The sequence below is a fragment of the Mangifera indica genome, chromosome 12 (assembly GCF_011075055.1).
Source record: "Mangifera indica cultivar Alphonso chromosome 12, CATAS_Mindica_2.1, whole genome shotgun sequence".
Classification (NCBI taxonomy): Eukaryota; Viridiplantae; Streptophyta; class Magnoliopsida; order Sapindales; family Anacardiaceae; genus Mangifera; species Mangifera indica.
The window spans coordinates 14720191-14745323 of record NC_058148.1 but is presented as its reverse complement, the minus strand read 5'-3'; the positions used below and the strand labels follow the sequence as shown (position 1 = coordinate 14745323).

At 30.5% G+C, this 25133-nt stretch overlaps 2 protein-coding genes and 1 pseudogene across 4 annotated transcripts; 1 reads left to right on the top strand and 2 right to left on the bottom strand.

The window, feature by feature from the left end:
* Nucleotides 1-8812: 8812 nt before the first annotated feature.
* LOC123192820 (UDP-N-acetylglucosamine transferase subunit ALG14) lies at nt 8813-11203 on the top strand. 2 transcript variants are annotated; one of them, XM_044605478.1, is made up of 6 exons: nt 8813-8941; nt 9084-9279; nt 9370-9509; nt 10398-10541; nt 10648-10707; nt 10818-11203. In XM_044605478.1, the coding sequence occupies exons 2-6, from the start codon at nt 9117-9119 to the stop codon at nt 10992-10994; spliced, it is 684 nt and encodes a 227-aa protein (XP_044461413.1). In that variant the 5' UTR covers nt 8813-8941; nt 9084-9116; the 3' UTR covers nt 10995-11203. The 2 variants fall into 2 exon arrangements, with proteins under 2 accessions (XP_044461413.1, XP_044461414.1); XM_044605479.1 differs by having other exon boundaries at nt 8862-8952.
* LOC123192113 lies at nt 11131-12997 on the bottom strand (annotated as a pseudogene).
* A 1813-nt stretch (nt 12998-14810) lies between these two features.
* LOC123192819 (ankyrin repeat-containing protein At5g02620-like) lies at nt 14811-18563 on the bottom strand. Of its 2 annotated transcripts, none has more exons than XM_044605476.1 (6): nt 18189-18563; nt 17234-17904; nt 16981-17133; nt 16810-16869; nt 16197-16705; nt 14811-16114 (listed from the first exon to the last, which is right to left on the bottom strand). In XM_044605476.1, the coding sequence occupies exons 2-6, from the start codon at nt 17892-17894 to the stop codon at nt 15437-15439; spliced, it is 2061 nt and encodes a 686-aa protein (XP_044461411.1). In that variant the 5' UTR covers nt 17895-17904; nt 18189-18563; the 3' UTR covers nt 14811-15436. The 2 variants fall into 2 exon arrangements, with proteins under 2 accessions (XP_044461411.1, XP_044461412.1); XM_044605477.1 differs by having other exon boundaries at nt 18321-18563.
* Nucleotides 18564-25133: the final 6570 nt, after the last annotated feature.

The window sequence follows — 25133 nt, the reverse complement described above, 5'->3', positions numbered from 1 at the left end:
TCTTCACGAGCTAGAGAAAAATTTTAATCAAACTGATACTTAAGCGTATAAGAATTGTATAGTGTTCTCTTAAATATGATAAACCATGTGTTGTGTGCTTTTTTATATAGGAATAGGTCTTATCCTTGTAAACGAAGATGGAGAAGTATCAATTCTTTGCTTAAGTAATTGATAAAGCTCATTATGCTAATGGTAAGAATAATATAAATATAAAGTAAAAGTTAAGCTATGATAAATTATTAGTTTAATTAAAACATCCAATATTTTAGTAGTGGGTTAGTTAATATGCTTATTCCATGATAAAGATAAAGTTAAACGGGGCATAGGGCTGGACTCGAATCGAGCCAGCTCGAGCTCAGCTCAGTCGAGCCCGAAACGAGCCAGCCTTAGCCAAGCTCGAGCTCGAGCTTGAGCTACTCATTAGATTTTCTAATTAAAATTTTTGATACAAAACGACGTCGTTTTGATTAATATGTATTAAAACGACGTCGTTTTGATAACGAAAAACGAGTCAAATCAAATTCGAGTCGGCCTTAGCCAAGCTCGAACTCGAGCCAACTCTATGTGAACAGAGTCGAGCTCGGCTCAGCTCGAATCTAGCCCTAACAACGCATATTCATTGGGAAAGACATTATAACTTATTCTCCGTGTATTTGAGAGAGTGAACACAAACTTATAAGTAAAACAAAGGTAATAAATGAATTATATGTTTATAAATTAGGGATCACCGTTGTAATCAATTATATATAAAAGGCAAAATAGTATAATATCAATATAATATGAATGAAAATATATATAAAATAAAATATGATGAAAGTATAATAAAGATAAAAGATTATTAATGACTTATAATCAAATGAATTAAACTATTAGCATCTCAAGACAAATCTTACATGTGAGGCATCCCACTTCGGTGAGAGATGCTAATACAATATTGTTTTAATTAGTGGCTAAATAGTAATAAAAAACTTAAAGGCGTCAAGATTAGAATAATACAAATAAAATTTAAATTAATATAAATTTAAATTAAGATTAGATATTTGTATTGATAAAACATTCATGATACATTTTAATTGTATTTAATGTTATTTCATCTTTTGAAAATATTGTAAAATTATTTCACTATCAATACTATAACTCAGTTTAAATTCATTTAATTTGAATTCATGGCCATTTCAAGCAGGAAGATTCGGATAATTTTTGAAATCAAACTGAACTCAAGCTAAAGGTGTTTGACTCGAGTTTGATTTGAATTCATTGTTTAAATATATAGTTTGGATTCGTAGTTTACTCAAACTATGAATTTGACCCACTAATTCAAGCCATGAATTTAAAGTAAACTCGAATCGAATCATACCATTTTTTATTCGAGCCGATCTTAAGACACCCTTAATTTTGCTAAACTCAAACCAGACTATTTTTTATTTGAACTGAACTCGAGCCAAGTGGTGTTTAGACTTGGTTTGGCTCATATCCACTCCTATAAGCAACTAAGTTATCTTCAAACATTGATAAATTCATTAAATCACAAAACAACATATTCATACATTTTTTTAGTATTTTGTTGGAATAGTACAATGTGATTTCATGAACATGATTTTCTTTCTTTTTCCAAAGCAACCTTGACATAATTTCATCTTCAAGGCATTGTATAAAAGTTATTCTGTTGGAATCTTAGATAGATGTGGGTTGAAATTTTTAACACTTTGCACTAGTGGAAATGGAGAGGAGAGCAACAACTGGCAACAACTTTTGTTTTGAAAAGACATAGTAAGAGTAAAACACTTTTTTTCAAAATAGAAATAAGGACATGTTATATTTACAATTGAAACTAATACAAGGGGTAAATTTTAATTTTTCTAAATTTTTGGATTTTTTAAAAAGTTAAAGAATGTCAAATTTTAACTTTTCTAAACTTTTGGATTTTGAAAATCAAACAACCCCATCAGTGGCTTTAATAGTATGTGAATTCTTAAATTGTTAAAATATTTTTCGGATTAAAAAACAAAAAACAAAATTGTAATAAATTCTGTATTTATAATAGATAATGTTTTAATATTGAGACTATAGATATGCTTAGTCCCTTGATAAAGATAACACTAAACTGCACATATGTAATAAGTTCTATGAGACAATTGGGGTCATTAGCCACCAGTCATTCATGCATCTCATCTTTTAGTGCTTTAACCTTTCATACATATATATATATATATATATATATATATATATATATATATATATATATATATATATATATATATATATATATCAACATTTGTAAGAATTAAATTATGACATTATGTCAATTAAAAAAAATTAAACTTTTAAATATTTCTATTAAAATTAAGGACTAAACTTTTAGATTTTCTAATTAAAGAAACTAAACTTTTATTAATTCTTATTTAAAGTATCAAACTAATTTCCTTGCTTTTAAAACAAAACACAACAAATAATATTAATAATTTTGTTTGGTATTTTCAATAGAAAATAGTGAAAATTTAGTCCATTCTATAAAAAAAATCTAAAAGTTTGATTCCATTAATAGAAAAATACGATAGTTTGATTCTTTTAATAGAAAAAAAAATTAGTATAGTTTAATATATGCATTAAAAAGAATTTGTAATTTATTAACAATTTGCATATAAAAGTACCTCGAAGTGGAGAGTTTGGTGATCTCATATGGATGCTCTTATGGTTGAAGTTCTTCACTTGCCAGAGAAAGATCTTAATTAAACTTATAGTTGAAAAAATAATAACCATGTATTATGTTCCCTAAGATCTAATAAGCTATATGCTTTGTGTTTTTATATATAAAGAGAGGCTTTATCCTTGCAAATGAAGATGAAGAAGCATCATTACTTTGCTTAAATAATTGATAAAGCTTATTTATACTAATAATAAGAATATAATAAAGATAAGGCCAAATGATTGTTTCCCATCTAAGGTTTGATGCAAACCCAATTTTTCACCCATTAATTATCAAAAATTCAAATACTCACTCATCTATTAAATTTAGCTATTATTATCAAGGGCAAAATTATCATTTAACAAAGTATTTTAAAAAATAAAAATTTATCACATTTCCACCCCCAGATTTAAAAACTAACAAATTCCACTATTTAAAGTTTGAAAAACTTACATTTCCCACTAGGGTTTTTGCAACATACTGCCAATAGTCGGAGACAATGGCAACGTTCTCCCTCCCTCTCTATTGGCTTTTCTCTTAGTTTTGCTCCATTTTTTACCATCACCGACTAAGAAAACTAGCCGACAAAAACGAATCGCAACTTTGTCTAGAGACGAACAATTCGTCTTCGTCAATTGATGATAATTGAAAATGGAGCACAGTTGAGAGAGAAGCCGGGAGGGAGAGAGAATGTCACTATCGTCATCTTCGACCGTTGGCAGTAATGGTTGAAAAAACTTTAGAAAAAATATTGATTTTTCAAACCTTGGGTGGGAAAAAATTTGTTATATTTTTAAATTGATGAGGGGAAATATGATAAATTTTTAGTTTTTTAAATATTTTAATAAATGACAATTTTATCCCAACTGAATAGGTATTTAGATTTTTGATAGTTAAGAAATATGAAGTTGGATTTGCATCAACCCTTGGGTGGGAAATAGTCATTTGGCCTAAAGATAAAGTTTATTCTTACTTTCGTAAGATGAGAGTATAATAAAGATAAAAGATGATTTATAATCAGATGAATTAGAAATAAACAGTTATTCAAATTTACTTAAAACCAAATTACATTGTAACATCTCAAGACAATTCTAACATCGACAAAGTATGAAAGAGATGTTGGATATATATAAATATTTCAAATCACTTGGGATGCTAAAACATGATTGAATCAATACCTTTTATAAGAAAATTTGAAAGTTCAATTTTTTCAATAGAAAAATATGAGAGTTTAGTTCCTTTGATAAAGGAAAAAATAAAAATTGGTATAAGTCAACATATTCATAAAAAAGAACTCGTTATATATTAAAAATGTGCAAATACAAATACCCGAAAGTGAAGAGTTTTGCAGTCTCACTTAAATACTACTATGACTAAAATTCTTCACGGGCTAAAGAAATATTTTAGCAAACTTATAGTTAAAGGAAAAAGAATTATGTGTTGTGGTCTCTGAAATATAATAAGCTATGTGTTGTGTGTTTTTATATGTAGGGATTGGTTTTATCCTTGTAAATGAAGATAAAGTATGGTTACTTTGTTTAAATAATGTGATCGAATGATTTAGAAATAAATAGTTATTAGTGTGGATATAATTTAAAGCTCATTTGTACTAATAGTAAAAATATAATAAAGATAAAGTTCATATAAAAGATGATTGATAACGTTTAATTAAATGTTTTAGAAACAAATAGTTATTTGGATTTCGTAAAACTGGGAATATTGTAACATCGTAAGACAAATTTCATATCAGTAAAATATAAAAGAAATATTGAATATGTATAAACACGTTATATCACTTAGGGATGTTAATACAAAATTATTTTAATAATTTGTAAACTCTCAAATTGTTAAAACATTATTTGGGTTATGAAAACCAAAACCAAAATTGTGTTAAATTATGTATCTAGAATGAATAATGTCTCAATAGTAAAGTTGTAGGTATGTTTAGTTCCTTGACAAAGACAAAGCTAAATGGCAAATATTCATTAAAAAATGCGTAACAACTTAATCCCTACGTACGAGAGAGACCAGGAACACAAACCAAAGTAAAGCAAATGCAGTAAATATATAATATTTTTATATATTAAGAAATTTTTATCCTAACTCTTTGCGGGTTTTAGATCTTTATGTGTTTAGTTTTATAGACAAAATAATCACTAATTTTATTTATAAAAAACAGAATAATATAATATTAGTATAATATGATTGAAAATATATATAAGATCATTCTTTAAGTAATAATTGGTAATAATTTCTAAAATATTCTAAAGGACATTTAAGTATAAAAACAAATTAGAACAAATCTCATAAAAAGCCGTGAGTATAATTCCCTGATACTCCCTAGAATTCACAGACGTGCAATAATTCATCAGGCTTCGAAGATCTTTTGCTTTTTCAATCCGGTTTGTCAATATCATCTCAACCAAGGAAGCTCTAAAATCTTCTCTATGATCATAAGAGGATTTTTATGGCTATCATGACAATGACTTTAGTGATCCATTCACTATCTCTTTGCTTTCTTCTCTCTTTGTTCTTGCCTCTTGCCTTTCTCCAATCATTTGGTCGAGTCTCTCTTGAACACCATGGCGTGAGCCAGACTCGAGATGGATGAGAACTGATCGGAACTTGAGCTTTGGGCTTCCTCCGAGGAAGAAACGCTAAGCCTGCAATTGCAACACCAGGCTTTGCATCCCCCAAGTTTCTGCTTCTTGTAGTGTTCTCTGGAGGGTTTCATTTTCCAGGTATAAACCTGGAGCTTTGAAGAAGAATTTGTGGCCAAATAATCAGTTATGAAATTGTGGCAGGTGGGTCAATTCAAACATGATTATGTCTTGAGTCTAAAAGCGTAAGTGCACATCATCAAGAGCTCAGTTAAGGTTGGAGGAAGAAGATTGGAAGCCAATTGAAGAACATTTGTATTGTTTATTAAGCTATAATGATTGTCGTTAGGTGGCATTCTTTTCAAAGACTGGCTAATTTGGAAAGTAAACATGGAGAACATGAAGCCTTCTGATTAAAATTTCATACTAGGAAGCGACAGTTAGAAAATTTTGGTTGGCTAGTTTCGCATGCATGCCTTGTGGAGGATACAAATCTATTCTACTTGCTTCAGTCGAAGTAATTGATGCCAAAGTAAACTAAATTTAACAGAAGGCCCAAATTATGTCAAAATGTTGCAGAGCTCACAATCAATAACTTTTTTGTATTGAAATGTTTTGATATGTTAGAGATTTTGATCAACCAATCTTTGCCATCTTTTGAATCAGTAACCGATGAGGGTGTTATGACTCAAACTATAAGATACAAGACTTGAATCTTACGTTGAAAAGCATAGGCTTCTGATATGATGTTTATATGGTTTTGAGTTCTACACGTGTGCTCATCGAAGAAGGAAGCTCTCTCTTGACGGCATGATCAAGCCCAGTAAGTTCACTTATATTATCATAATTTTTTGTTCCTCTCAGATGTATACCAATCTTCTTCTCTTGGATTTGTGAAATAATACATATGGGCTTGAATGACTTAAAAACATAATTGTATGTTTTGATACTGTTAATAAATTATTCAGGCAAAGAAGAGAAATTGGAATATATACGGAGAAATTATACAAATCTCTAATATTGAATTCAATAAAAGTTTTAGTATAGGAATTAATATATGGAGACAATTGATGCTTATAAAATAAGGTAAAAATCTTATTGAAGCATATTAAAAATACATCAAATGTTTTAAAATTATAAATTTAACTTAACCGACTCTTAAAAAACACCTACTACTTGCATAAATCAAAACAGAGTAAAATACCTTTTTATTTGACACTGACTCCTGGTGGAACAAAAATAATGAAAACAGGGTTGACTTAATTAAAAAAAAAAACATTGGTAACATATAAATTGCACTAACCTTGTAATATCTCATACACATATTAGCCTCAACTTATATAAATCTATTATACCGATCTGAGTGTCCTGACTAAGATCTGTCACCCTTTGAGCGTCGGATGAATCGAAAAATGGTCATCCTTCCTTTTTCTTTGACTGCTGATGAAGGGTGGGAAGGCAGGCTTTGGTTTCCAGAGAAGTTCTTGGAAAAAAATTTCAAACTAGAGAGAATTTGTCATTTTTCAAATCTTAAGTGGAGAGGTAAGGGAAAATTGTTAAATTTTTAAATTTATGAGGGAAATGTGATTAATTTTTAATGTTTTTAAATATTTTTACTAATAGGTGAGGGAAAAATGATAATTTTTCCTTTAATTTTAATAATAAAAATTAATAGATTGATGAATATTTAAGTTTTTTAAAATTAACAGGGGAGAACTTGGAGAAAAACTAATCTTTGGGTGGGAATAAGACCTTTGGCCTCTGTAAAACCCAAAAACATCTGGGATCTTATTCTAAACTAAAAGCCCGCCAAGCCTGAAGGTTGATTCAAAATACTGTTACTCTTTGCTTCAGGAAACTTATGATTTGTTAAAAAAAGTCACTCACCTGATCCAAATCCTGTTAAATGAATAAATAAAGAAGAAAAAAATTCTCCAAATCTTTAATCATTGGATCATCTTGTTTGTGTTTGAAATTCTGTTCTTCACCATCACAGAACAAACTTTTAACTACTTAAATCTCACCACCTGCATTGCTTCTCTGTCATCATTTGCCCACCTGAGGAGCCTAAAAAAAAGGCCTAGAAATCCACTCTTACATGCTCAAAAGTGGGCTTATTGACACCCTTTATCGATAACTAGCCTTATTAACATGCACTCTAAATGCAACCGAATGGGCCATGCACTTCTAGTCTTTAATAGTATGAGTTGTGAATGAACCTATTGTTTCTGCTTATAATAAAATAATTTAATTTTTTTTTTTAAATTAAATGGGTTTGCTTCAAAAGGGTTGGGTTTTTATAGACATATAAGAGGATGCATGTGGTGTTTTGCCTGATAAATTTACCTTCCATGTTTGATAAAGTGTTGTTTTGATGTTATGGAGGTTGAAAAGCTTGGTTTGCACTTTGATGTGTTTATAGGTAATGATTTGTTTAATACTTAATTGATATGGGATAGTTCAGTACTTTTAATTGTTGTTATCTTTTATTTTTTTAACAAAATTATTCCATTTATTCAAGTTTATTCAAATATTTGAATTCAAATTTATTAGAATTGAATTCAAAAATCACTTATTTTTTAATAGAACTTAAATATCAAATCATCAATTTCAAATAGATCTCAAATGAATTCTTCTAAATTCAAATAAATATCTTATATCTTATTTAAACTCTGTTTAAATTGAATTTAGCCATTAGACAAACCCTCATAATAAAGTCAAAATTAAAACTTTCATCCATTGAAAAAGGCCAAAGGATTATTTCCCACCCAAAATATCATCTTATCTTTAAGTTCTCACATTTTAGTTTTAAAAATCTCAATTTTCCACCAATAGACAATTTAAATTAACAGAATTTTAATTTCTTAAAATTTTATTTCTTTTTTTCCCTTCTAAACTCGAAAAACTAACCATTTTCTCTATAAGTTAAGTTTTAAAAAATAATATTCTTCTCCTAAGGTTTAATTTTCAAACTCTGACGCTATCTCCAGCGTCATTGCCAACAGTCTCTCCCTCCCTGAGTTTTCTCTCTCTTTGACAATCTCTCTCCTCTCTGTTGGACGTCCAATTGACATTGAATAAAACTAGAGAGATGAAAAGTTTCGTTGGAAAGACAAAGCTCTTTGTTTTTCTAAACAAGATCTTCGTCAATTAATGTTTCAAAAGAGGGAACAGAGATCATTGGAGCATGGTGATATATTAGAGAATCTTCATCGCTGATGATGACATCGGATTTGATATCAAAAATCAAAAACTAAACCTTAGGATGGCAAATGTCATTTTTTTAAATTTAACCTAAGGGGTAAACTTTTAGTTTTTAGGGTTTTGAAGGAGAAAAAAAATTAAATTTTAATTTATTTTTAATACTACATATGAAAAAGTAATTTTATCTTTGAAATTAATAAATTCAACTATTTATGAGTGAGTATTTGAAATTTTTATAATTAAAAATTAAAAATTTGAATGAAATAAGAGAATAGTCTGGGTGGAAATGGGGTTTGGCCATTAAAAAAAAAAAAAATGAAGAAAAAGAGGGCTCGGTAAAACTATTGTGAGATAACCTCACTGTACCCGACCAGGAGCAAATAGAACGTGTAAAGAAAGGAAAGCGAGAGCAGCTAGCGTGACGCTGAAAGGCGAAGAGCTTCCATCACCTGTAATAGTTCTGTTCGTATTTCCTCTTTTTCAATCAAGTTGTTTATTGTTATTTCTCCGATTTTCCCCTCTCGGCGAAATCGAAACATCTAATCCATTAGAAATCTGATTCCGGACGATTCGATTGGCGCTAATTTCTGCAGAGTAAAGACATATTTAAATTGAAAATCCCGGCGATGGAGAAACTGAACGACTTTTACTGGTCCATAATGACGTTCGTCGTCATTAGCGTTACAATTTTCACAATTCGTCTCCTTTACGTTCTGTATTTAACTGGAAAACCTAGCCGCACCAAATCCTCGCAACAGCCACTCTCAACGCTCGTTATTTTAGGTTCAGGTGAGTGCATATATATAAAGCTCAATCAAATTATGTTTCTTTTTTAACCTTTTTTATTTTCTAATTCTATTATTAATTGAATTTGTAAAGGCGGACACACGGCGGAGATGATGAATCTCTTATCGGTTCTGCAAATGGACAGGTTTGCACCGCGCTTTTACATTGCTGCTGCCACTGATAATATGAGTCTTCAAAAGGCACGCGTTTTCGAGGATGCTTTGGTTCGTAAGGTAGATTCTGTTATTAAATTTTCTACATTTAGATGCTTTGAGAATGTCTGATCGTTATATATGTCGAGTTACAGTTAGTTTTGTAGGTGTTATGTATGTATTTTAAGTTGCTAAGTGTTGATTTATGAATCAGTCAAGTTGAAGTAATGCAATTTAAAAAGTAAAGTGTCGTGGATAAAGGAATGATGTTACTCTATGAGCCTCACAGTATGGAAAACAGCTAAACTTTCAACATTGTTGGGAAAGATCTATGGACTTAATCTTGAATAAGGCTGGAGTTAAGGCAAAGAAATGGATTAAATTGATTCTAGAAGCTCATGGAATGCTTATGGATGGTTTGCTGTGAATTTCATTGTTAATTTAACTTCATCTTTCTGTCTAGACTCTGGAGGCAAAAGATATTATAGTTTGTGGGGGCGCAGATTCATACTAAGTTTGCTTACCGGGTTTAGGGATTTTGTGAAGGAAAACAGAAGTGTTAAGTTATCTGCTCAAAGCTTGGTAAGGAGTGCTTTGAAACATTCGCATACCACCTTTCATGATATAAGAATTAGTGTAGAGGCTATCTTTATCTGCTGCTGTCTATTTGCATTTATATACTCATAACTGATACAAGTCATCTAGTTGATTACACATATTGGTTTCTTTGGAAGGATGATATTATTAACCTCTAATGTGAAACCTGTAAATTAACATTTGAATGGTGGAATGAAGAGAAATTTTTTTTGTTAACTAAATGATGTTAAATGGATACACATACTGCTATATATTTCACTTACAAATTGCATCATGTGTTTTGCACCTAATTATGGAGTTGCATGTCTTTTCTTCCAATCATACATTTTTCATTGAACTCCTTTCAGTTTATTGGTTTTCGTTTATCTTCAGAAAGGAATCAAGGGACCCTCTGCACAGTTCATGCAGATCTACAGAAGCAGGGAAGTTGGTCAATCGTATATAACCTCTGTTTGGACAACTTTACTTGCAATTGCTCATGCACTTTGGCTAATGATTAGAATCAGACCACAAGTGGTATTTGCTTTAACCTTTTACCTCTTGTGTTATCTTGTAGTTATTGCAATTTTTCTTTAGCATATCCTAAAATTGTATCACTCATATCAAGTTCCTTTCTGTCTAGGTTATTTGCAATGGACCTGGGACTTGTATTCCTCTATGCATGATTGCATTTTTCTTTAAAGTATGTAGAAAAATTTCTGAACCTTTTTATTTCAGTTTAATTTTTTCTGGGTAAAGGCCGACATGATTTTATTAGAGTTCCTCATTTAACTTTGTCTTCTGTGTATGCAGGTCATTGGAATTAGATGGTCATCTGTTTTCTATGTTGAGAGTATCGCAAGAGTGAGAAGGCTTTCTTTAAGTGGCTTGCTTCTGTACAAGTTACACATAGCTGATCAGTTCTTTGTGCAGTGGCCACAATTGCAGAAAAAGTACCCTCGAGCTCATTATGTTGGCTGTCTTATGTAACATTTCTTCAAGTTTTTGCTGTGCAATCTACATTTTTTAAGTTATTACAATTGCTCTGTAGTTCATTCAAAATCAAGTTGTATACAAATTATTATTACTACCGAGATCCACAAGCTTCTTGGAGTTCTCACCAAAGTGGACCGGGTAGAGCCAGTTTACTGGTGTATGTTATTTGCGTATATAAGGTGACACCCCTTATTTTGATACAATTCATTATCTTTGTAGTTGACTTTGGAAACAAAATTTGCCTTGGAGTTGCTCGGTGGGTCTGTTTTCAGACTGCCTTCCTGGCTCATTTTACATATATTGTTGGTCCTGTGAACCTTTTTCATTTAACTATTGGCTCCCATTTGAGGCTTGAAGAACTTCATCAGCTTTTCTCGTCATTCTTGGATTCACAGTCGTCAAGATAGTACTGGTAAACAAATGAGAGAAAGCCCCATAGAGTCAAAACCACGGCAATCACCTTGGTGCCACCCATTTTGTCAAGGGAAATAACCACGGCTAGAACTGGAACTAGAGGCAAACCCAGAACACTTACGGCATTAGAGAACAGAGAAGATGTCTCAAAGATCAATCCGACTGAACCTATAGCAAAGACTTGCCAAGGTATAGCAGTCCAAACCAAGTTCATAACGTATGAATATCTTCCCTAACTTGTAAGCTTCCATCTGTCTTTATACTCAAAAACTCTTTACTCGCTAAAAGTCCCACCAACGTAGAGCAGCTGGCAACTAAGTTCGTATACACTATCATATCCATGATTACTGTAAATGTTTCCTTCTTCAAAACCTCTTTGAACACAAGTTGTGTGAGCGAAAGCACAAGTCCATATCCAGCAGACGCTCCGACAGTGCAGATGAATCAGATTACGTACTTTACTTTTGACACTTCTGTGGGATCAGAGTCATTGTGGAAAACCAGCAGCGTGGAGGAGACGGTGAGGAGGACTAAGAATTGATTATGAAAGGAGTGAACTTGAGGGAATTCAGGAAGAAGTAGAAGAAAGAATTGAAGGCCAACTGGAATGCACAAATGAGGGAAAATGTTGAAACTGGCAGGCACAACAACCCAACTGAATACAGAAAGCAATCAAAAGCTACAAGTAGGCCAAGGGAGAGATACACATAAGCAAGAACAAGCAAAGAAGGCGGTGGCGGCAAAAAAGTTTGAATTTGATTACTACTTGAATTGCACATTATTTTTGGTGGCGGAATGCAGTAGAAAGGAAGGAGAATCAGGAAGCCTGCAAGCCGCACCAGTGTTGCCATCCATTTGCTATTACCTCCTTTGTCATAGTATTGTCTTCCCAGGAGAGTGGCCACTGTCTGCCTAGAGAGAACAAAGAATATATGCAAGGCTATTCTGATCCACCATTGATTAGTTTTCTGGAGTGTTGTAATGTTGCTTGATTGGCCTCACTGCGTTCAACTGAGCTCGCATCTTTGGCTTCCTGGACCGGCAAGAATTGAAGATGAAAAGATTAACTGCAGAAGCAATAAATTCCTTCTATTTCCCTGGCAAAAGATCCTGTAAGTATGCTTTTTTCATGAAATTTTGTGTTAAGCAGAGGTGTTAGCTCTTCCTATATATATGAACTAAAATTCTAAAAGCAATATACAAGCTCAAACTCTAACCATAACATGTGGTGGATTTGATCTGGGTTGAGCTTAAATCAAAGCTATATTTTTCAATTTGAATTCCTTCAAGTCAGTGTATTATATAATCAAAGAGTTAATGGTGGAATAAACAATGTTGTCAAAGATGAAGAGTGTCTTCTGTAGATAATATCAATGTACTGGCAAATAAATTAATATTGAGTCAAACTATTGAAGTGGAGTTTTAATGTAAAATTGATTCGATTGAATAAATTATAAGTTGAATTTGAATCAGATCAAATCAAGTACACCTCTAATCATCAACCCAAAACCGAAAATCATTAAAAAGAGAATTTTCCAAGACTAACCTATGATTTGGAGTTGCAGTTCTTGAGTTTCTCCCATGTAGGAAAGATGAAAAGGACTGAAAGATATTACTAAGAAGCAAAGGAGTACAGAAAGAGAGAGACTGAGAGAGTATTATTATAAACTAATTATTGTCCGTGGATTTGAGTCCATATCTGTTTTGCTGTTCAACAGTAGGCCGCATAGTTCCTGAACGGAGTGAAACAGGATCGAATGGAGTCCTGGTTAAATAATGACAGGTGGGTTACTGTCTCAATCATCTTTTAATCGGTGGAGCTGTCCTCTTTATACACAATTATTTTGGACAATTACATCTCATCATCGGGAAATCTAGAGGACATGCCACGTGCCAAAATCTTTGTGCTCACTCTCAGAATTTTTCTCATTGATTTAATTTGGGAGTCTAGTTGTAACCCAATTACCAGACAAGACGGCAGACAATCAATCTAATTTAATAACTCATTTTGATAAATTTATAAAAAAATTATTTATATTTTATTTATTTATTTATGTTATAAACACTATTATTTGAACTTAGGGAAAAAGATAATTTCCCACACAAGTTTTCTTGAAATTTTATATATATAAAGTTTAAATATTTAACCAAGTTTTAATCTGTTAAGTTAAAACACACTTATAAATTTTTTGTTAGATTTAAATAATAGAATTGTTATTTTATCAGTGATATTAAAATAATTAAAAGTATATCTCATTCTGCTCTTAGTTTAAAAAAATAACATTTTTTCATTTGATTAAGTTTTAAAAAATTCATTTTCCCCCCCTAAGATACTAAACTTGAAATTTGGTCACTTCATCCGACAAATGGTGGACCAACAATGAAAAAACAAGACAAAGTCGTCCCAGAGAATGCTCATTGTCTAGCAAAGAGTTGTGCTGGTCACCAATGGGCAGAGGGAGGGGTGAAAAAAAAAAACTTAGGGATTTTGGTGGGAAAAGTCATTTTTCAAAAGTTTATATATGAGGTTAAATGTTAATTTTAAAAATTTGAGGGGAAAAATGAGATAAAATTATATATTTTTTAATATTATTATTAAATAATTGTTTTACCTTTATATTTTATAAAAAAATTAATAACAGCCTAAGAATGGTGTAGGTGTTTGAGTTTTTTATTTGTCATAGGTTTACTATTAAGATTGAGTTAAAACGTGGATGGAAAATAGTCCTTTACCTTTGAATTGATGTATCATATTCACATAATTGTAAATAGTTATAGTATTTATAAAAGTTACATTTATCGTATGAATTATGAATTAAAATTTTTAAATATTTAATAAGTGTAAAAATTAAAGTTGCAACCTTATATGCGATTTTTATTATGATAATATGTTTTTTTTATATAATCATATAAAAAAAAACAATAAACGAAGTATTAATATTAACTTGAAATAAAATAATTTTATTTAGACAAAACATTGTTTCATTTTAAAATATATTTTTGCATATTATTTTGTAATGAATTGTGTTATTCGTTGATATTTGACAAAATATATTGTTTTATAAAAAATTATATTTTTTACATGTGTTTTGACATGACCTTACTTGTTACATAGTTTGAATTAATTCGGATCAGATTAAGTTAACCCAAAAATATTTTAAATTAGTTTAAGGTTAAGAAATTTCGATAGGATTTTATTTTAAATTGGGTCAGAGTTCAAAATTTTTAATACATAAATCTTAAATTAATACGATATAAATATAATTTGATAATACGAACTGTCAAGTCTACTCAAAAACTTGATTGTATGATTTGGTATTGATAATTAATTATTCATATGTATATATATAAATATCATACAAGCCTGCCGTATTGAATTCACTATTGAAACAAAATAAAATAAAAATACATAAAATGTTTTGAATTTATAAATTCAATATAAAAAACTCTCTTAAAATAACAGAGACTGTTTAAATAAAATTCCACTAAAACAGAGTAAAACAATTTTTTTATGTGACCCTTACTACTTGCTAAAACCCAAACCCAAACCCAACACTTACGGTTGTACTTATTTTTTTTCGCTAAAGTAAATATATATTAAACAAAGCAAAAGGATCCAAAAGTCCAAAACAAAGGAAACATCAAAGCCGAAGACAAACAACAACCTAAGAACATCACCCTGTGTCTTTCTATCCTGTTAAACAAAAACAAGATTGAAAACAAGAGAGAGCTCCTCGCACAAAGACTAAAAAACAAACCAACCCAAGCCACATCTACAACCATACACAAAAACAACTGTATACATCCATTTACATACGTACAACAAAACTCTACGAAAATAACAGGGACTGTTTAAAATAAAATTCCACAAAAACGGAGTAAAATAAGTTTTTTTATGTGACCCTTAGAACTTGCTCAATCCCAATCCCAACACTTACGGTTGCACTTATTTGTAATATCTATCGCATCAGGGACATGTCAGCCTCCTCGTTTAGCTTCATAGCAACTTCTATAGATATCCCTCAGACTTGGAGACAATACTTATTGTGGTCTGCAATGGAACCCTGTCCGGAAGCTAGATTCTTGGTCGGTGCCGGCTTTTTGACAGGCCAATTCTTAGACAATCTCCGATACAACTTGAGCAAAGTTTTCCCAAACGCAGTATACACGGGAAAATTCATAAGTGCAAATATGCTGACGGGAAAAAAAGCGGCAGTATAAATGAGAGTGGTGGTCCAACGTGGCTTTTCCAAACGAACTATGAGCAATAATGTTGCCGCGAATGCAATCATTGTTGTAGCCAAAGAAATGAATAGCAAGGAGAAGGCTACTGTGAGTTTTCTAGGGAGTTCGTGGTGGAATTCATCATACGTAGAAGGCGATGAGAGGACGGACAAAAACATTACAACGGATGTCAAAGAGGAGGCCAAAGCAATAACGTCCATGACTGTGAAAACCAAGAAGAGACTGTTGTTGAGGAAAATTGGATACCCGTTGTCATTGGAACCTCCAGGTACAGTGTAGGCAGCGGCGAAGACCACTGTAGCAACAAGAACAGCCACTGCAGAGCAAGACTGAGAAGTACCTTTTATCCATTGCTGTGCTTTAACGAGTAGTTCATTGTGATTCAAATTGAATAGCTGTTCGCAAGTCTCGTCGTGCAACATGGCGTAGTGGGTGGGCGTAATCTTCTCTACCCGCTGCATATATGGAAACATAACTTACATATAAACACATTTATCAGTTAAAAATCTTGAAGGAGAAAGAGGGCAGGGGGCTTACCTTGTACCACTTAATCTCTTCCTGGAGTTGGTACACAGGTCCGGCTGGGTGAATCTTTGTATTCTGTGGCCTCATGACTGCAGCATGGTGTAAAATGGTGCAGCCATATTTGTCAACCTTTCGGACTAACCTTGTCATCGGTATTTTCATATTTTTCACACGATTGAATATGTCAAATTGACGGTGCTTAATTGCCACATGCAATATGTTCTCATTCATATCATTTTCTTGCTCAACTAGCTGTGGGCATTCTTCTAGTATCCTGTCCACAATCTCTACTATTCCTCTTTCAGCTGCCAGCAATAACGCGGTTGGCCTATTATCTCCTGCATCTCCTGTGGGAGGTATAGGCTGGTCTTCCTCAAATTGAGAATCTGGTGCCAGCTCCCAAGAAGAATCTTTTTCTATTAGTCTCTCCGCTAGTTTCAAAGCAAGTTTATGATTTCTCTTTTTTTCCAAGATGCTACTGCTTACTAGTGCACATATTTTTCTCAGTAATATAAGCCACCCTATTCATGTTTTGGAGAAAAGAAGGTGATCAATGAGTAATAGTGATGAAGAGAAAAATCATGTAGAATATCCCTTAATTAATCGAACAAAAGAAAATTTTTACCTTTCGAAATTTTTGTAGTAGCTTTTTTATCATCATTTGCATCATCACTGATTGGAAGGCCTGTAAATTCTAGGAATTAATCAATAAGATGTGTACAAAAAATGCTTTTAACATATCCTTATGCATATATTATCTTTAATAGAATAACAGAAAGGAGGAAAATATTCTTACAGAAATAGAAGACTCTGTGGATCCATGTGCCCCATCGATATCCACTTTCGAAAGCTGAGCGCATAGTTGCTAGTAGGTGAAGAGAGGTCTGGCCATTTCGGTCCTTGAGTGTTGCTAACGATTCATCTAGATCCAGTAAATATAGAGCCGTTTCTGAGAAAATTTGAAAAGAACTTAGCAGATCAAATATCAGTTGAATATATATGTCAGTTCAAGGCAAAAGTAAAGAAGCTTGGTGGGCAGAGACACAGACCAAAATGGTTTCCTGTGATGGCAACGTGCAGAATGGAGGCATCAGGCACTTTCTCCATTCCTTCTTTATCAGTGGCACCAGGCATATTGCGTTTGCTTTGGCAGTGAACGTCTTTAAGCTTAGTTACTTCTTTCGTTTTTCCTTCTATATATCTGGTCTCAGTTTTTAATGATTTTGGAGCTAAATACTCCACCACTTCTATTTTCCCAAAAGCAGCAGCTTTAAACAGCGGGGTTTCGCCTCTCTTATTCACAGCAGCAAGGAACTCATTCTCATTTTCAACTACATTTTCTACCTCGAGGAGCTTACTATTATGATTGTCCAAGGCCATTACGGCCTTCAGGTTCCCATTGGCTGCAGCCTCATGAAGAGGTGTGTTCCCGTAGCCATTTTTTTCTAAATAGCTGTACTTAATAAAATCATCACCTCTGGAAAATTCAAGTAAAGATTGAAGCGGTTCACTGCTTTTGCTGAACACTGCCAAGTGAAACGCATTGTCCCCAGCGGGCGTTACAGGAATAAACAGCAAACTAACATTGTCCTTGTAGAAGTCCTTCAGAGATTCCCATTTGTCGTTCAGGGCTGCCTGATAAGGCTTGTGCATAGGAGGCTTCTGCGAATCACGATTACCGGTATCGGCCATCTCGACTCGTCGGTCCATTTGCTTTCCCCTAGGTGGAGACAAAAAAATAAATAAATAATAATAATAACTAATTTATTACACTTATCTCATTTTAAATATTTAATTAAATATTTAGGTAATATATTATTATATAATTATATAATTAAATAATTTAAATAATATATTATTTATATATTCAATTTAATATTTAAAATTCAATATATATATTTTTGTTGTAATATATATATGATTTACAAAACAGGACAGATCGGGTAATCAAACCAGCCGAACCATGAACTGACAGTTCAAACGGGTTTGAACGCTTAAAAAAACCTGTTTAATGCATGTTTTCGGACTGAACTGGCGGTTTGTTTTCTGTTTACGGTCCAACTCGGTTCATCCTGGTCCGGTCCTCTATAATTAAAAAATTATATATTGAAAAATAAAACCCAAAACCAAAAACACCTCTTCTTCAGCCCTTTCTTCTGCACTGCCGACGTTCTTCTCGTGCGTTGCTTCTTTTTCAACTTCGGCTCTGTCTGCAGAAAGAGCTTTCAGATCTCAAAGTTTTGAAACTAGTGCAATCGCCGGCGGGGACACTGCTTGTGAAAGGATTGGCGGCGTTGCTGATGGAGTATCTAATAAGCCTCCTTACCCAATGGCTAAATCGCTTTGCCTATTCGACCTGCCTGGCCCCTTTTATTGTTGTTTGCTTTCATTATTTTGGTGATCCAAACGCTCTTATCCAATCGGTCAGATTTGAAGACATTTGGCAAATATTTAGCCACATATTTACATTTTATTTTAATCATGAGATAATACATTATTGGTCATGTATTGAATTAGAAATCAAATCATGTCCACGTGGCCATGGAGCCCCCTAATTATAATTTAGACTGAGGCACCCAACCACCGTTTTAATTCATGCTTCCTACCTACCTCGCCTTTTCATTCTTCTGCTTTCATTTTCCTTCTGTTTTCGTTTACTTCGATCACCTTCTTCTTCTGCGTAAGTTTTTCATTAATTATAAAATCCTTTATTCGAATTTTTATCATATTTATAATATATTATTAGTACAATAGCCTCAGTATATTTTAATATTAATAATTTTTTGATTATATTATTATTTTGTTTATATATTACAAATACAATATCTCAATTATAATAATATTCTATTTATAAAATATAAACTATTGATGTTTTAATTATTGTTATCTTTTATTCAATTTTTTATTTATAATTATATTATATTAACAACCAAAAGTTTATAAAATTGTGAATCTGAACTTGAAATCCTAAAAATTATTTGAATATTTATTTTTATTATAATAATTGTATCCAATTTGTAACTAAAATTTGTAAAATCGTGAGAATGAATGAATGAATATATATATATATATATATATATATATATATATATATATATATATATATGATCCCTAAGTCTTAAATTTTATCAAAGTATTCATTTTATAATAATTATATCATATTTATAATTTGAAGTTTGTATAAATTATGAAAAATATGAACTTGAAGTTCAAAATATAATAAAAAATATATATTATAATATTCTAAATACTAATTACAAAATCAAAAGTTTTGTAAATATGGGATAATATATGAACCTGAAGTTTTCAGAAATTAATGTCAATATTTTCCCTACAAAATCAATTGTTTTATAAATATGAGATAATATTTAAACCTGATATTTTAAAGATTAACTCATCTATATAGTTTGCAAAACTAGATGTTTTATAAATATAACAATAGTTGAACATGAAGTTCCTAAAATCGGATTGATAATATTAAATAGGCTTTTTACACAATTCTCCACTTAGAATTTATGAGTTTTGAAAATGTGATTAAATAAAATATCTCATAAGGATAAATCTAAGACCACTATTTTACCGACATCACATCCCCAAAGGATTGCAAGCTAAATATGTGGATATCATAATAAATCTACTAGATTCGTGGAAGAATTTAAAAGATAAATTTGAACATTAGATTCTATAATACTCTCAATAACTTTATAATTTAGTATAACTCTGCGATGCTCAAAATCTTTCCCTGATTAAGAGAACGTGGAAGAGAAAATATTTTCTACCTTTCATTTTTTTATAATAATATGCTCCTATAGTAGCAATATCAGAAAAAAAAATTTTGAATTAATATTTTCTCGTTAAAAACCATCAAACTCACCTCACAGGTATTGTATCGTTTCCTAAAGTGAACGCAACTATTAGAAGTAGTTATCGTGGGTGTGAGTAAGATCATGGATGAAATAATTTTCTATCTAAACATGGTTATAATAGAAAATCTCAGTCATACCATCCAAAGTAAACTAAGGCTATAACAAAATAAATAATAATGCAAAGTAAACCACAAAACAATAAGTGTGGCTGTAAATGTCATTGGTTGTGTACTTGTAGTACACATAAACATTGAGTAGATCTTTATTAAATATCCATAAAAATTAAATTTATTAATTATTTAAATCATATAGATCTAATGAGTCTCTTGATTCGAAAAATGACTCATTTCGTCCTAAAGAAGAAGATGAAAAGATACTCGGTCATGAAGTATCATACTTAATGTCATTGAAGCTTTATTATATTTGGCCCAATGTACTAGACTGAACATATTCTTTGTAATCAATTTATTAGCCCAATTTAGTTTTACACCAACTTGTAGCCACTGGAACGGAATCAAATATATACTTTGTTACCTATGTGGGATGAGAGATTTGAAATTATTCTATTCTGTCAGATCCTCTAAAAATTCTAGTTTGGTTGGATATGTAAATGTTAATTATCTTTCTGATCCTCATAAAACCTACTCACATATGAGATATATTTATGTTGATGACATGAATTTAATTAGGCTCTTGAAGAGCTCTAAAAAATTGTTGAATATCTAAAAAAGAAATTTGAGATGAAGGATTTAGGGAAAACGAAATATTGTCTCGACCTACAGATCGAGCACAATTCAAATGTAATACTTATCCATCAATTAGCGTATATTGAAAAATTATTAAAACGTTTTAATATGGATAACGTTTCTCCTTTGAGTACCCCAATGGATGTTCAGTCTTTCGATCCGAAAAAAGATTCATTTCATTGTAAAAAAGATGAAAAAATATACGGTCCTAAAGTACCGTACTTAATGTCATTAGACCCCTATTATATTTGGTCCAATGCACTAAATCGAACATATCTTTCGCAGTCAATTTATTGACGGGATTTAGCTCTACACCAATTCATCGCCATTGGAACAAAATTAAACATATACTTCATTATTTATGTGAGACTAAAGATTTGTGATTATTCTATTATGTCAAATCCCCTAAAAATCTTAATTTAGTTGGATATGTAAATATTGGTTCTCTTTTTGACTCTCATAAGGTTTGCTCACGTACGAGATATGTTTTTACTTATAATCACACAACGATATCCTAACACTCCACCAAACAGACTTTGGTTACAATGTCTTTAAATCATTCAGAGATTTTAGCTCTTCATGAAGTCAGTCCAAAATACATATGGTTACAATTTGTTATTCATCATATCTAAAATACATCTAGTCTTCCTTCTATAATAGACACTTATTTTATATTAAATGAAAATAATACAATATGTATTACCCAAATTAGAGGTGGATATATTAAGGGAGACAAAACCAAACATATCTTACCAAAGTTCTCTAACACTTATGAGCCCTAATAGAGCAGAAAAATTGATGTTAAACGAATACAATCTAGTGAGAATCTTGTAGATTTGTTCACCAAGATATTACCAACATCAATATTTAAAAAGTTAGTGTATAACATCAGTATACTATAGTTCAACAAGCAATCAAATTAATTCCACTACAAAGAGAGAGAATATTCATTATAAGGAGTAAATTTTTTTAAGTTTATCGCATTTTAGAGAAAATGTGCACTATACTTTTTTTTTCTTCACTAAATTTTATTTCATTAGATTTTTCTAGTAAAATTTTTTATGAGACAATTTTAGTACACTCAATCTCACTTTATAAAACATTAAATAATTATATTTTTTTGTTTTAATTTTTATTTTACTAGGTTTATTTTAACAAAATTAATATAATTACCTATAAATAATAAAAATCTAAGAATAAGTATTATATACGGTGGATTTCTCCTTCACATGAAAAGAAAATTTAAAAACTTGGTGTGAATGCATGGAATGCATGGTGTGCTGCATTTATTGCCCTGGAGGAAATTTAAGTTCCCCACTTTCATTGTAATTGAGAGTTAGGCACCCAATTAACCATTTTAATTCATGTTTCATGCTTTCTCTTTTCATTCTTCTACTTTCATTTTTCTTCTGCTTTCATTTACTTTGTTCATCATCTTCTTCTGTTTAAGCTTTTCTTTAATTATGAAATCTTTTACCCGTAATTTTTTATCATATTTATAACAAATCAAAATTAAAACCTAAGACTTTGTTAATTTAATTATTAAAAAATTGTAATTTTATGTAATCTGAATGTATATCTTATATATGTCAATAACTTTTATTTTGTAAACTAATAAGTGGACTCCACTGTAAATTTATATATTTTGAATTTGTGAATTTGTAAACTAAAATAAACATACTTTATTATTATATATTACAAATTTTTTAGATTCTTATACAAAATTAAAAATTTGATTCGATCGATTGGTTAAAATGGTCTAACCGATTTGATTAGAATCAGACCTCAAAACAGTTCATCATTTGGTTCAGTTTTTAAACCCTCGTGCATAGGTATCAACCTATCTATTTTGTTATTTAAAATCACTCAATCATATGATAAATATTATTTATGTATCTAATTCAATACTCAAAATTAAATGCACATAATTTAATTGTAATATGTATAGGTATCGATGTATCACTTTTTCTTTTTAAATTTAAATAACTAAAGTCTCAAGTTTTTCTATTAAAAATTTAAACTTTCATATTTTTCTATTAAAAAATCAACCTTTTAGTATATTTTATTGATTGTATTGAACAAACACAATTAATATGGTCTACTTTGTTTCGTTTTAGATGCAAAGTCATCGGTTTAGTATTTTAAATAGAAAATAGTGAAAATTTGGCCATTTCAATAATAAAATCTAAAAATTTGATCATTTAAATAAGAAAATTTGAATGTTTAGTCATTTAAATTAAAAAAAAATAAAAAACAGACTTTGGTATATCATTATTAGATACATCTAAGTGTTGTTATTCTATAGGGACTGTTTGGTTGAGGGAAAAGAAATTTTATCTTGGTAATCTATTTTTTGTCCCTTACATTATTTTATTTGATTTCTTAGTAATATAAGAGTACGATAATCTTATATTGTCAATAGTAATATGTCAGATAATGTAGGTAATAATTTAATTATTACCTCTACTTTAGGTATTAAAATATTGTTAAAGTAATCTTAATTTTATTAAAAATTTATTTTTAATTATTAATTTTTATGAATAAAATACACTCCCTTTAATTAATATAACAAGTAATATAAAATATATTTTAAAATAATTATGCCTAAGGATATTTGGTAAAATAATATTTTAATATTTTTATACTACCTCTAACTAAACATAATAATTATTTATATATACATATTTCTATTAAATTTTATCAAATATATTAATAATTTATATTTAATAATCTACTATATAATTTATCTTCAATATATTATTTCATTTTTTATAATAAAATATCATCCAAGCTATCAACCCCCACTCACTTATGTGCATCTTCATCCTCTGGTGCTTTAACATGTGAAAAGAAAAAGCAATACCCACGTGCAACCTTTATATATATATGTATATAACACAACAACTTAAGTTTGTTTTTTCCAACTGAAGACATTGGATTTTTAAAAATTCTTATTGAAATAACCAAATTTTTTTTTGTTGTAAAAACTAAATTTTTATTATTTTCTATTTAAGATATCAAACTAACTTGTGTTTGGTATCTTCAATGAGAAATACTAAAAAATTAATTAATTCTACTGAAAAATTTAAAAGTTCAATTTCATATAAAAAAAATACAATAGTTTGGTTTCTTTAATATAAAAAAAATCGCTACAATTCGATATATTTATAAAAGGAATTAGTAATATTTTAACAATTTACAAAAATGAACACCTGAAAGTAGAGAGTTTGGCAATTTCACTTGAATGCTTTTCATGCACTAGAGAAAGATCTTAATCAAACGTATAGTAAATAGAATAATAACTATGTGATCTCTAAAATCTGATAAGCTGTATGTTGTATTCTTTTATATATAGAGTGTGGTTTTATCTTGGGAAATGAAGATTGAAAGCCTCGTTACTTCGCTTAAATAATTGATAAAGTTCATGATGCTTGTAGTAAGAATATAATAAAGAGAAGGCTGAAAGAATTTATTCTCATTCAAGATTTAATATATTCTCAAACTTTTATCCGTAAAATTTTAAAATTCTAAATATCCATCATTTTGTTAAAATTCTTAGTATGGTCAAAAGTAAAAATGTTATTTAGCTAAATTAAAATTAAAAAATAAAATTTTATCACATTCCTCCCCTTAGTTTAAAAATCTAACAATTTCACTTTATCTAAAATTTGAAAAGTGTTTATTTCCCCCTAGGGTTTCCATTTTTTCTAGTGTCTTCTCCAACAATCAGAGTCAGCCTTCCCACCCATCTTCCATTGGTGGCCAAAAAAGAAGAAAAGGTGATAGATCCATAAATCTCACCAATTGAGAGTTTTTTAGGGAGTTCGTTGAGGAATTCTTCATACATATAAGATGATGTGAGGATGGACAAGAACATTACAACTGAGCTCAAGGAGCAAGACAAAACAATAACGTCCATAATTGTGAAAAACATGAAGAGATTGTTGTTGAGGAAACTAGGTACCCTGTTCATTAGAACCTCCAGGCACAATGTAAGTAGCTGCGAAGACCATGTAACAACAAGAACAACCACTGTAGAGCAAGACTCAAAAACTTTTTTTATCCATTTCTATGCATTCCTGAGTTGTGCATTGTGCTTCATGATGAATAGCTCTTTGCTAAAGAGAATATAGAAAAGATAATTTTCATTCTTCTCATTTAAAATTAGAAATTTCAAATATATTTATAGAAAGTCATACAACGGTTAGTTGTATAATTATAACTTAAAGAAAAGGCAATCAATGAGAAATTAAAGGATAAATATATGGAGAATTAATAAAAGATAATCAAATAGAGAACAAGGATAAAAATAGAGAGAGAATAAAAATAATTAATAC

Bases quoted from the DNA above. Each gene is read 5' to 3' on its own strand.
- LOC123192820 (XM_044605478.1), top strand. From the start codon at position 9,117: ATGGAGAAACTGAACGACTTTTACTGGTCCATAATGACGTTCGTCGTC. The intron at 9,280-9,369 runs GTGAGTGCATAT...GAATTTGTAAAG, and splicing joins GCTCGTTATTTTAGGTTCAG to GCGGACACACGGCGGAGATG. The intron at 10,708-10,817 runs GTATGTAGAAAA...CTGTGTATGCAG, and splicing joins TGATTGCATTTTTCTTTAAA to GTCATTGGAATTAGATGGTC.
- LOC123192819 (XM_044605476.1), bottom strand. From the start codon at position 17,894: ATGGACCGACGAGTCGAGATGGCCGATACCGGTAATCGTGATTCGCAG. The intron at 17,134-17,233 runs GTCTGTGTCTCT...AAATTTTCTCAG, and splicing joins CATCACAGGAAACCATTTTG to AAACGGCTCTATATTTACTG. The intron at 16,706-16,809 runs GTAAAAATTTTC...AAACATGAATAG, and splicing joins TACTACAAAAATTTCGAAAG to GGTGGCTTATATTACTGAGA.